The following is a 13,245-nucleotide window of genomic DNA, read 5'->3' on the forward strand; positions in this document are numbered from 1 at the left end:
GCATCCCACATATTTCGATATGTTTTCCTTTTACTTTTTCTTTCGACTTTTTCTTTTATCCCTGGGTGATTTATTATTGAGTTAAATTTGCAAACATTTGGGAACTTTCCAAGAATCTGTCTGCTATTGATTTCTAATTTGTGGTCAGATAATATACTTTGTATGGTTTGGATTCTTTGAATATTGAGACTTGTTTTATGGCCCTAAATATGGTCTTTCTTGGTCAGTATACTGTGTGCACTTCAGATGACTGTGTATTCTGCTCTTGTTGGGTGGAGTGTTTTATAAATATCAGGTCACGTTGCTTAAGAGTATTCAAGTTTAGCATATATTAGCTGATTTTTCTGCCCACTTGGTTCTATCGTTTAGATAAGGGTATTGAATTCTGCAGCAGTTGTGGATATGTTTATCCCTCCCTGCATTTCTATCAATTTTTGCTTAATATATTTTGAAGCTCTCTTTATTGGGTGCGTAAACCTTTAGAATTGTTATTTCTTATTGATCAACGATGCATTATATATTTCACCACCATGATGGTATTGAATTTGCCCCCTTGGCCAGATCTGAGGATTTTAAAGTTGGAGTGCTTTAATGTTGCTCCTCTCGGAAAAGCCTTGAGTCTTGAGAGCGGCGAAGAAGGAACTAAAAATTGTCTTTTTCTAAAGCATTTACTTAAGGTGATAGATTTAGGAATTTCCATTTAGAACAGCACAGACGCTTGTCTACATAAAGTAAATGAAGGTACTCATTTTCTATTTGAATATTGAAATGTAATATTTCTTTAACATATATTTGTTAAGCACTTTTGTTTTTCCTCCAAACAACTCTATTTGGGGTACAGAGGGATTAGTCTAGTGTATACTGTCTTGAATAGTTTATGTCTATCTAGAAGATAACACATGAACATAACCAATGTAGGGTAGGAGGTGGTGCTGTACAGATAAAGGGCTTTGATTCCTTGACTGCTCTTCAGCAGAGTATTATTTAGTCTCATCTCTCTACTCTGACTTCTTTTACACTGGTTTTCTTTTAAACATTTTCATCTTTCCTTATGTTTTCTTTTCCTGACTCCCACTGTAGCCCACATTGACTCACAATCTATTTTCAAGTTGGATTGCAAACATGAATATGCTTCTTTTCGATAAACTGTCACTTTATGTTGGTTAATACTTGTTCAGCTCCAAAATAATCTATATGGAATAAAGACTTTAGCTGGGAATTGGACCTTTTACAGGCATTTGGGTCTGAGAATAAAAATGATATAAATAGTTTTGCTAACATAATTTCTCATAAACAATATCAGGGTATTTCATGGGCAAATAATTTCTTCACAAGAAGTTTATTTTGTCTAGCAGTTGGCTTGTTAATTCAGTGTTTTACAATAATTAACATTTACTGACAGTCGTACTTTTTGATAGAGACAGTATTCATTTATTAGATACTTGATTTTGCAGTTTATAAAATATCTCACTTGAGGAAGGGATCAGAGATGTCAACCAAGTAAATTTTTGTTCATGGTCGTACATCCCTGAGTCTGCCCATGGCTTTAGGCTTTTCTATATTCTGACATATTGTACTTCTCTTTATCAATTCAGTAATTTCACAGCGAAAGTCTTTGGTCTGTGCCTCTTGTGCTTATCTTGACTGTGACCATATCTTTATGTTAATGGTTACATCTTTACTCAGGGGTAGGTGTGGAGGTAAGTCTAGGCAACTTAAAGTTATGTTACATTATTTGCAATTTTATTTTTAAGAAGTGGATCCAATTTAGGTTGTCTAAACTTAGAAGTAAGAGGTAGTTGTTCCTAAATTATAACCAATAGTTACTCACCATCCTTTTCCAGGATCTATAGCAAAAAACTAGGAGTACCCATGTCAGGCTAACGAAGAGGGCTGCGAATCCCTTAAAATTTTGTGTTTGAACTTATGTGCCCTTTAAAAAAAATTGCTATAGCTATAATTTAATTGCAGAAGCTCTAACTTTGGTCTGCTTTGGAAGCTCAGAGGGCAAGGCTGTTTTTTCTTTTTTGTTCACTGATCTGTCACAAGTGCTTGGAACAGTGGCTGGTACATAGAAGGAGCTCAGTAAATATTTGTTGATTGAATGAATCTATAGATACCTACTCTTTATGCTTCTAGAGTCAATATGTCAATAACTAGGAGCTGAGGCTGTAAGGGCTGACAAGAGATCCCTGCCTTCAGGGAGCTTATATCTAGTGGAGGAGATCAGAGGAGTGCAGTTTATGATTTTAGCTGGCTGCTTATTTGCTTTTCCTACCAGACTCTGAGTACTTTGAGAGCAGCATCTTGGTCTAATCTTTATGTTTTTATATGCTTAGCTTAGTACCTGGCATGGAGTAGGCACTGATTACATTAATCAAATGAAAGAAAATTTTGATAGCCTTCATATGTCTAATTCAAGTTAGTCTTTATATTATAATTTTATCTTTCACTATACTGAACTCTCTCCACATGTTTTTTATCTTGCTCATTTATTTATTTTGCATGTTAATGGAGACCTTTTACAAAAGGTTGCGTTTCTTTTGGTTTTTCTTTGTTTTGACTCTTTGATTGAAGTTATAGGCCAACATAAAACTATCACTCCCTCTGAACTTACTCCAATTCTAATGTAATCCAGTGGTGATCTAGAGGCAAGTAGTGTTACTGTATTTTTTAAACATTATCAACACTTTCGTATTTTGCCTTGATGCATATCTGTCTGTTTGTCAGAGTACCATCCTGGGCTGTTTACTCATTCTGATTTACGGTAGCTCCTCCTCCTTTCTCCTTCCTGGAGCTTTGTGTTCCCTTAGTGCCCTTAGCTATTTGTGCTCTTCTCTTACCATGTTTTAAGGGTATCCTTTTTCCTTATGATGTTTGGTTAATGATTTATCCTAATGCTTCATGTTGATTTAAAAGATGATGAGAATGCCTGTCTACCTAAGATAAAAGTGTAGACATAAAAGAAGTTTACAGAAAGGCAGATGTTGCTCTGAGATCTCTGTATTAGATGGCATACCCAGTGTGGAAGGCCTTTGTATTAAGTACATGGTGATTGACTGTGTTTCCTCATTTCTAATTTTTTCATGTTTTCTCCTCCTCTATCCTCTCCCTCTCAAAGCTTCATGATTCTCATATAACACTTCAGATAAAGTGATTCATTGTAAAATAATTTTATTTATCTTTTTAGTGTTTAGCTTTGAAAAAACTTCCTTTTTCAGCATTGCATTTGGTTTTCTGTACCTTCTAGGCTATCTTTTTTTTTCTTCTGAAAAGTGTATTGAGAGGGCTATTTGTGTATATCTGCTGGGAGGGTAATGAGGTTTAGACCAATATGTAGGGAGCACTTGCTACCAAAAGTATGTTTGCTTTCTTCCCTATATAGATTTTTCATATCACAATGGCGATTGGCAAAAATGGAGCTTAGATTTAGATTTCAAAGGAAGACTGAGGTAGACCTGTTCAAAGACAGAAACCATGGCTATTGTCATTTTGAGTACTTCTATATATGCCATTTAAAGGGAAACCAGAGCATATGTGTGCACATATATGTTGTCACACATGTTTATCTTCATCTGTCTTTTCATGTGAGAGTAAGCTGTTGTGAAGAGGCTCTTAGCTGCAACATTACCTAAAGAACTTTCTCAGGTAAAATAAGAGAACTTGTGTCAGTTCTGTCACCATTTTGAAGCTGTGCTGAGACTATTTTCCCTTGTGTTTTACTGATCCTTAATAAGAGGAGCACATTGGTAAGAGGAGCAAAAAGTTGACATGGCAGCTTTTCTATTTCAAGAAATTAAATGCTTGCTTATGTTTTATGGTATAAATCTTCGATGTTCAGTGCCATACATAAATTATTCAGATTTATTTTGTGTCATTAAATCTTGAGCTTTTTATTATGGTAGTGTACTTTTTTCTTCTAATTTCTATTGCTGACTTTTCTATACGTGGACAGTTTTTAAAGCCGTAGTAGAGTTTAATTTCAGTATTCTCAATGAATTATGAAAACAGTTCTAGATTCTGCAGTTTCAGTTATGAGGTAGTCTGAATAAAGTATTTCTTGATGATGATGCAGAGATTTTTAAAGCATAGTAAATCTGATTCCTTGATTTCTATTACAATTTTTTTTTTATTTTAAGTGCCCACAGAATTTGTTAAAGGAAAGTGTAAAAGGCTTTTTCTACATTGCAATACCATTTAAACAGGACTCCAGAAATATAATACTCAGAGCATCTGTTTATTTCTCTCATTACAAATAAAGCTATACATATTGAACATTATTCTATTAAGACATATTCTAGCAGTTTTGCCAGTAGCATTTCTAGTGTCCTTTCGACTTGTGATTTAGGGAAACATTATAGTTTAATCCCACTCCTTATTTGACCTAGCTAGGGAAATGATCACTCATTCCTAAACTTTGGTTTGTTTGTATTGAATTTTTTCACCTTACCATTCTAGTGTCCTTTCAGAATTAATGATAAAGTCAGGTGAAGTTAACCCAGACTTTTCAGGAATAATAATTTCTCCTTTATTTAAAGTGAAATTATAGAAAACCCCAACTGTTGGAAACCACCAGAGGAACTTGCTCAACAATTTTGGTGGCATGAAAGCTAAAACCTGTAAATTTACTCCTTGCCACCAAAGGCTTACCAACTTTTTGCATGGGGAATTGAATATTTTATAGGCCATAATTACTGAATTTGTATTTAAAAATGATTTAAAAATGAGAAATTATTCAATGGAATATGTAGAAATATTGCGGATTTCTTTGCAAGATTACAATGGAATTCTTAGATCTTATGAAATATACAATTGAGAGTAATTCTAATCCTTTCATAAGTATAACATTATAAAGTACTTGTAATTTCATAAGGAACAAAAAACAGGTCTGTTATAATAAAAAGAATGATAATTTCCCTGATAAAATTTTCATGTGTGCAAGAGGTGCTTCTTAGGGTTTATGGAGTTGGATTTTCTGTTTTTTATTACTGCTCATATACTTCTTTTAGTTCTCCGGTTTACCTCACACGTGTCTGATTGACATTATGATGCATTCGTGAGGAAATTATGAAAAGTTGTTTTCATGCAACTGTCCTATAGTTACAAAAGAACTTCACTGCATGAAAAGCAAACATATCATTCAGCAGACAATGCTTAATCTGTTCAGGAGCCCAAACCTATTGCTGTTCAATGACAGAAGAAAGGAGAGGGATTAATTTGAAGATGCTTGTGCATGACATATGGTAATTTCTCCATAGGAAGGAAGTGTCAAATGGTGACCTCTAAATCTTAACGTTGACCTTCAGTTGTAGAATGTGTGCACCATACGGTCCTTTTGCCTTTTCATGTGATAATTTAAGCTGAACATTTTCCTGGTAACATAACTTTTTTGGGGGGAGGGTGGGTGTTGTTCTACCTATTCTATAAGGATTATAGCATGCACAGTAATTATTTTAGAATATAAAGCATTTGTATCATAAAAATATTTTTTAAACTGAAGAATGGAGCTATGTTAGTCTTCTAACAAGAGTTAAGTATATTTAATTTAACTTTAAATTGTTATATTTTAAAAGTTGGTATAATTTAAATTGAGTTTTTATAAAATGAGTAATAAGTTGAAATGATCTCAGTGAATATTGGTTGGAGAGATTACAAAATAATTTAGGCATAATGTTAGGAAATAAATTATTAGAAAAAAATGACAATCCGAAGACCAAAATAAACTTTTCATCATGTGATACATTTTAAACATTGAATTACATTTTTGTGAATTCTTAATATGTTTATTGTCATTTTTTTCATTGTAGCCTTAGTTATTTTAGAACTTCTTTTTATATTAGATGACACATCATTCAACTATAAATAGATTTTGGTTTGAACTACACTGTGATTGCTATTCAATAAAATATATCATTTTACTGCCATAATCCTTAATGATCATACCTCTCTGATTAAAGCATCATTTTTCAGTTCTACATTTGCTATATTTTGCCAACCTTGTTCTTTAGTATTCACTAACACTGAGCTTTTTTTCAGAAACCGCTGTATCTCAATTCTCTCCCCTTTTATTTCTTCTATTTTCTGCTGCAAGTTGCTGCACCTGTCGTTTCTGCTCGGTCTGATGCTGATCACTCTGGCTCTGACCCTGCTTCTACTCCTGCTTTACATACCTGTTTCTTAGTAAATGAAGGTATTCTCTCTCAACTTTCTAACAACTTTCTTTCAATCTGTGCTTTATTCTAGTATATGTTCTTTTTATCTAATTTACACATTCATCTGCTTTGTTATGTGTGAGATCCTAAAGTTTCCATTTTATAACTTGATTTGCTAATGTCGGTAATAAGGGTCGATTATAAAAATGTAATGTTATTCCTGGTTGGTATAAACCATGTTTCCTGTAATCTAGAAGGCTATTAAAGGAGTGCAAAGATGCTAATCTATGATATGAAGTAGGCATTAAAAAGGGGGTTGGTTTTCATGATGATGTTTGCCGTGTGATCTCTGGTGTTAGAGCTAATTAATTTATTTTACATGTATCATTACTCTGTGACAGACACTCTTTATTCTCTGTACACAACATGTGCCCTGGTTAGAGGGGAAAGTATTTTTGGAGCTCTGAAAATGTTAATGGAATCTACAAATCTTTATTCCCCAAGAGCTATCTAGGATTATTTATACTGACTGGAAGCTTAACGGAACTTGTGAGCTGTGAGTTATATCCAGTCTCTTCATTGTGGGCTCAATCTTCACCAGTTTATATAATATAAAAATGAGTAAATTTACAAAATCTCATATGTAACCCAGAATGATTCTAACTCTTCACTAAAAGCAATAATACCAGTCTATTCAAACAGAAAGAATGATATAATATCTACAAAATACAGAGCCCATGTTCTAAGTATCATTCCTTCGGAAAGAAAACATGGTACCGTAAAAGTATAACACATTTTTTGTTTGGTTTCCTTGTCATAGACCTGTACTAAGGTTTGTATGTTAAGATTGGATTTTAGCAAAAATAATTAGGGTCATATTTGTTAAGCTATTGTGAAAGGTAGTAATTCGTTGATTCAAAAACAAGCTGTTGACTTTGGACCATGGTGAGAATCATCTTCATATTAAAATTTAGCTCATTAATACACTTCATACTTTTATGAGACATTAAAACATTTAAGACGTTACTAGGTAGTAATTTTTTTATATATATTTGTGTATGTATGTATGTATGTATATGTATGTATATATATTCCTCTGTTGAAAATAAATTATAATCTAAAATGTGTGTGCTCATCACCTTAATTAACGTAATTATATATTCTTAGTTGTTGAGAATTTCCTTACTGAAAAGGTGAATCTTTACATAGGTAGCTTGTCTCTCTCGCTCTCTCTCACTCATACCCTCTTTAACAATCCCAATAATCATTTTGAGTTTTATGGTAGGGTTTTTGTTGTTTTTGTTTTAGAATACTACAGCTTAGATTATTTCAGAACACTGATTTGCTAAAATTTTGTGGTCACAGGTAACTCACCCTGTAATATGAACACTTTTAAAATAGGGTGGAAATGATTACTTGAGAATGTCTGGATACTAGTTCTTTTAAGTATTGCAGTGGTTTACATTGTTATCTTTATATAATCAGTTTCCATATTGTGGAATAGAATTTTGGAAAAAACAACTTTTGTTCCCATAGATTAGAGTTAATGATACTTAAAATTTTATAAATTTTAGATTGTTTTTATTTGGGGGAATGTAGGAATTCATTTTTTCCTCTCAAACTTGGTGTTAGTTTACTTAAGTTATGATTGTGACTAAACTTCTGATTCATTTTGTAAGAAAAGGGATCAATAAGTACGTTAATTAAAGGCCCTCTGACAGAGAATAGAAAACATCTCTGTTGACTGATACGAAGGTAATACCAGATGGCCAGGCCTTAAGTGACATGAACTTATCTTTGGATATCTGTGTGAGTGCCCTTTTAACTGTCAGTAGGTTCAAATCTAGAGCTCTGGTATGTGTTTACTTCTGTGCTTTTCTAAACCTGAATATATGTCTTATTTTAGAGGGAATGTTTAGAAATGTGTTTTTCTTGTGGAATTGGTATATACTTAATGTGGAAATTTATTTTTATTTTTTTTAAAACTTTTAGAGTTCTTAGAGCTGAAATTCGAGAGGAAATACATTTAGAAATGAAATACATTTGTTTTATCTTTGTACCAAATACCTAATAATAAATTGAAATCATAACATAATTGAGCAGATCTCCCCTTTTTGGTTTAGGTTTGGTATACCTACATGCAGAAAAATATTGGAATTAGGGGGAATGCCAAAGCATTTATAATATATTACATTTTAACAGGATGGAGTCAGTTGGCTGCTATGCATTGTGTTATGCTGCCAGACCTGCTGGGATTGGACAAATTTAGGCCCCCGCTTCTAGAGATGCTGGCTCGGAGATGGCAAGATCGATGCTTGGAGGTAATATCGAGGTGATGTGGATAGAAAACAAAAACATTAAAAAGGCACTGGACAAGTGTAAATTTGAAACAGAAATGTTATTTTTATCTAACTTCTTATCACCTGTTTATTATGTGATAGAAAATACGGATCCAATGATTCTAAACAGTAATGTTTCAACTTGCATATTTGTTAACTTTTGTTTTAATCTAGTGAGTATTTGACCAAAAGTTTTATATACTTATGGAACAGTTTCTTAAGTATTGATTTCTGTACAGATCATACACATACATACACACACACATACATACAGCCCACCTCCCCCCCAGATTGCACATTCAGGTATAATCACATCAATCAAATTCTAAGTGAATAACCATAGTCCAGTGGAAGGTCCTGTGTTATAATAGAAGGGGAAGGTCTTTGGAATTAGAACAGACCTGGGTTTAAAAATCAGTCTGCCAGTTATTAACTTTGTGACCCTAGGCGATGTACTTAACCTATTTGAAGCTCATTTGTAAAGTGGGGATAATAATATATTCCTCACAGGATTGCTGTCAGGATCAAATAAGATAATGCAAGTAGCACAGTAAGTACAGAGCCTGACACATGGTAGGAGCTCAGTAAATGGTAGCTATTATTTTGTGTTAATGGACTTGTGTGGTATTAGATATTGCTTGCAATATAATATCACCAGGGATTTGGAAATGTTTTATGGAGATTTTGCTTATTATAGCATTTGACCCGTATAGCTATAGCAGTTTATGTCATTCAAAAGTTTTAATTTACCAAATTTAAATAGCATCCTGTCCCTTCCCTCAGCTCCAAGTGGAATTGCAGCATACTGAAATTTTCATGGTTTTGCATTTGAATAATGTTTGAATTCACTTCAAAAGTTAGTTATAGTTAAAAACAATTTTTATTTGAATTCTTATCAGGTGCTACCGAGTTATCTCTTCAATTATAAATACTCAATAAATTGATTGGTACATACCTTGACAGTTGTCTAGCTTCTTTGAACCAATGGGTGTGGCACTTTGGCCCAAATAAAACAAAACTGAACTAAAACTGCAACATAAAAGTGTGTGCCATGTTGAAAGAAAAATTGAGATAATATAATTTTGAAAAATAGTTTCCTTTTATAGAATTAATGCCATTTCATAGGAATATATTTGCTTGTTTGTTGAAAACAAACAAGGTATACATGAATTGTGTGGATTAATACATATATGTTTGTGTAAGCAATATCTATTTAGCATTATAATAGATAGAAATCCACTAGACAAGGTTAAATTTCTTCAGGCTGAAAGAGAAAACATTTAATAATTCTAACAGTGATTTTTTAACAATAATATTTATATGGAAATTAAAAAAATTTAAAACGCCAAATTAAAGTACAAGAATATTTTTGTGCAAGCCTTGGAAAATGAAGTTTTAAACCCCAAACTGATGAAACGGTCAAACATTATTCTGTTAGTGTTAAAGTATTTTTAAGTGAGATCATTAACTGAAAGTCTTTGATTTGCTTGCATCCAGTTTATTCAACTTTAGTACTTACTTCATTGTTTGGTTAGTAGTATTTCTCATGTAAATAAATGTGGTTTGTATATTTTCTAGCTTTCTTTCATTATGAACTTGCTCATGTTTAAACACCTCACTCACTGGTCTGCTTCCGTTTTTTGCATTTGGTTCTGTGGTCTTAGGTCAGAGAAGCCGCACAGGCCCTGCTTCTAGCAGAACTGAGAAGAATAGAGCAGGCAGGACGGAAGGAGGCCATTGATACCTGGGCTCCGTACTTACCTCAGTACATGGACCACGTCATGTCACGTAAGAGCTCTCATGCTTTTCTACAAAGCTTTTCATGCATGTGTAGGAAAGTACCAAAACTTGCAGTTACGCTTGCTACTGCCTATTACCAAAAGTGAATCATTGACCTTAAGGTGAAAACAGGGGATCCTCAAATTCTGCTCATTCCTTTTCTGAATCCTTACGGTTTGGAGTTTGGTTTTGTAAAAAGTTATGTAAAATAAATATCTAAATATTCACAAATTCACTGACCCCTTATAAAGTTAACCCTGAATTGAAAATTCTACCCTGTTAACACTAGCATCTGTCTCTGCCTATTTCATTATTATGATTGTGGGTACCAACTTTTTAGATATTGATCTGATATGTAAGTACAAATACAAGGCAGATCATTCCAAGTGGAAGTTGGAATTGTGAATCCTTAAGAATCATCTGGTAGGTTTAGACCAGTTGAAAAAGAGAAAAATAGCAAGGATTTTGACTGAAGAATCTTTCAAAAGAGTATAATTTCAATGGACTGGGAAAGATCATGGGAAAAATTGTTGCAATTCTGGAATAGCTTCTGTAAAGTAAAACCTTTGCAATTATGCTGCTAGGTCTAAAGTACACTGAAGAAAAGTTACAGTGCACTGTGATAATTTTTTTCTTTTTAGGAAAAGTATGCTTCATTCCCAACTCATCATTTAATTCGTTCTTTATTCTTCTAAAGCAGAATTCAGAATTAAAAGTTTAGCCTGTTATACTGTGTATAAGATAAATCAGTTTCACTTTTTTAAAAGGATAAAGTCTCAGTGAATCTTTAAAAAAACTTTTTTACTGTGGAAATTTGTCCTGGGTATAGGTGCATTCATTTTAAGTGACCTTTTGTCAATACCAGTTATTCTCATTTATGAGATACTCATTATACATGTCAAGACAAACAATACATGATTGTATAAGATAGAAAATGAAAATAAGATTCAAAAAGGGTTATAATTGTTATAACTGGTGTAAGTCTACCAGGTGTTTGCCAGTGGTGACTGTAGTGGTTGTTTAATTTCGTATGTGACCTTGGACACTTAACCTTTCTTCAGCCTCAGTTTTGTCACAGATGAAATGAAGATGATATAGTAGGACTTTATAGGATTATTTTGAGTATGTAGTGAGTGAATCTTTGTTAAGCACACGGAACAGTACCTAAGCAGTCGCAAGCTCTATATATTTGTTAAATAAACACATTTATAATCTATAAAAATGCAAATATATATTTCACATATAACCAAAACATCACACATTAACAACTCTAGTTACAAATTCTTTAACCTAAATAGGTAACGGACTGTTTATTGAGAGAGTATTGGTTTTTATTTGCTTACTGGGAACTTTTCTATTTTAATAAAAGGAAATTAAGTTAAAAATCCCAGGGTCTTTAGACATATGGACTCTATGTAAGGTATTTGGCCTAAAGTTCTTATTTAAGTATGTATAGGTTTAAAATTTTGTAGAATATAAAAAAAAAAATTGGGATGAAAAATCTCTCCTTTTGAGTATTTGGATAGTCTGGCTGGTGCTCTTTGTTCAGTATCTTGTGGCTATAAACTTCATAGTATTCGAGAAAATAGAATTAACTCATCAGCTCATCATAAACCTTATTGAATATAAGATGCTCAAATTTAAGGACAAACTATGAGTATAGTACTGTAAAGTAGACTGAGGATGAAACTAAATAGCAAATTGCTAGAGATTCTTTTAAGAGGAGAACACTATGGAAATTAGGAAATATGGAGAAACATTTTCAAGACAGCTTTATTTAGAATGGACTAGTGTAGAGTGGAAGATTGATTAAAGAAGAATGAGTAGATGGGAGGCTGTTACAGAAGGTGGGACATGGGACCAGACCAAAATGTAGATAGGGGAAGAATAAAAGACAATTCTAAGCCTAAATTACAGATTGCATATAAAGGTCTAAGGAAAACATGAGAGGTTAGTACAGTGTTGTATTTTTGACAGTTTGGGAGAGAGGCGCCATTAGCAATGGTGGTGGATGCCATTTTATTTTATTTTTCCTGGAAAGAAGAGAGTGGTTTTTTCATCACTGTTTAAACAAGCACAAACTAGGTTGTTCTTATGTCAAATTTAAACCTTTCCATTTACGTAAATTAAAGTTCTTGGTATTTAGCAACAGTATCTAGGAGTACTTTATAAATTAACAGAAGGCTGGCTCACTTAAAACTTTAATCTTATCACTTACTATAAAATTGTATTTTTAGTGAAAGAATAAACAAATAGGCATTCTGCATGTAACTAAAACACCTCATACTAACAACCCCTGCTATAATATGTTAGTCTATTCTGGAACTTTTACATTGACGGAGTGTAAAATTAGTCTTAGTTTGCTTTACTGAGAGCTTTCTATTTTAATAAAAGGCTGTCAAGCTAAAGGAGTAGGGATTCTGAATGTGTGAAAGGAGAAGAAAGCATACAAAAAATAAGGAATGACCATATAGGGCTGTTGGACAGATTTGCTGTCCAAAGGGATCAAAAGGTTCTGGAGCCAGCTGGTGGACAGCCCACGCCTGCCATCAACCTGCTTGTAGCGAAATCGCTCTACCACGGCCATTTATGTTTGAGGAAGTGATTGCTGTGGCAAGTGGCAGCGTAAAGCGTTCTTTAGAGACTGAACGCCTCTTTCTAGCACAGAAATCCTTTTAATCACTGAAGTAGGTAAAATATTAAGCAATACGTCTGGTAAATACACCGTACATCAGATATTTTCTTATAATTTAATCATCCGAGCATTAAAAAATATGCATTAATTGCCTAAGCAATATGGACAGCTCCTAAGTTATGACCGAGCTTGGTCTAAGAGTCCCTTTGTTAGATGTTTGTCTGAAACTCAGAAACTGCTTTTACCTGAAGAGCGGAAGGTCATCCTGGGCTGATGGACTGTGATAGCCCTTCCTCTTAGAGACCTGGCGTCTGGAGGTAGTAACTAAAGTGGGTAGGAA

General features: G+C 33.4%; 1 protein-coding gene across 6 annotated transcripts in view; it reads left to right on the forward strand.

The window, feature by feature from the left end:
• WDR7 (WD repeat domain 7) overlaps positions 1-13,245 on the forward strand; it is a 391,118-nt gene that overhangs the window by 117,875 nt on the left and 259,998 nt on the right. For all 6 annotated transcript variants that reach the window (XM_027118597.1, XM_027118595.1, XM_027118593.1 and 3 more), the window contains 2 exons: positions 8,355-8,473; positions 10,156-10,279. In XM_027118597.1, coding sequence (XP_026974398.1) covers positions 8,355-8,473; positions 10,156-10,279 — 243 coding nt within the window. The remainder of the gene's footprint in view (positions 1-8,354; positions 8,474-10,155; positions 10,280-13,245) is intronic.

The sequence above is a fragment of the Aethalodelphis obliquidens genome, unplaced genomic scaffold (assembly GCF_003676395.1).
Source record: "Aethalodelphis obliquidens isolate GAN/ISIS:26980383/991018 unplaced genomic scaffold, ASM367639v1 scaffold19, whole genome shotgun sequence".
NCBI lineage: Eukaryota > Metazoa > Chordata > Mammalia > Artiodactyla > Delphinidae > Aethalodelphis > Aethalodelphis obliquidens.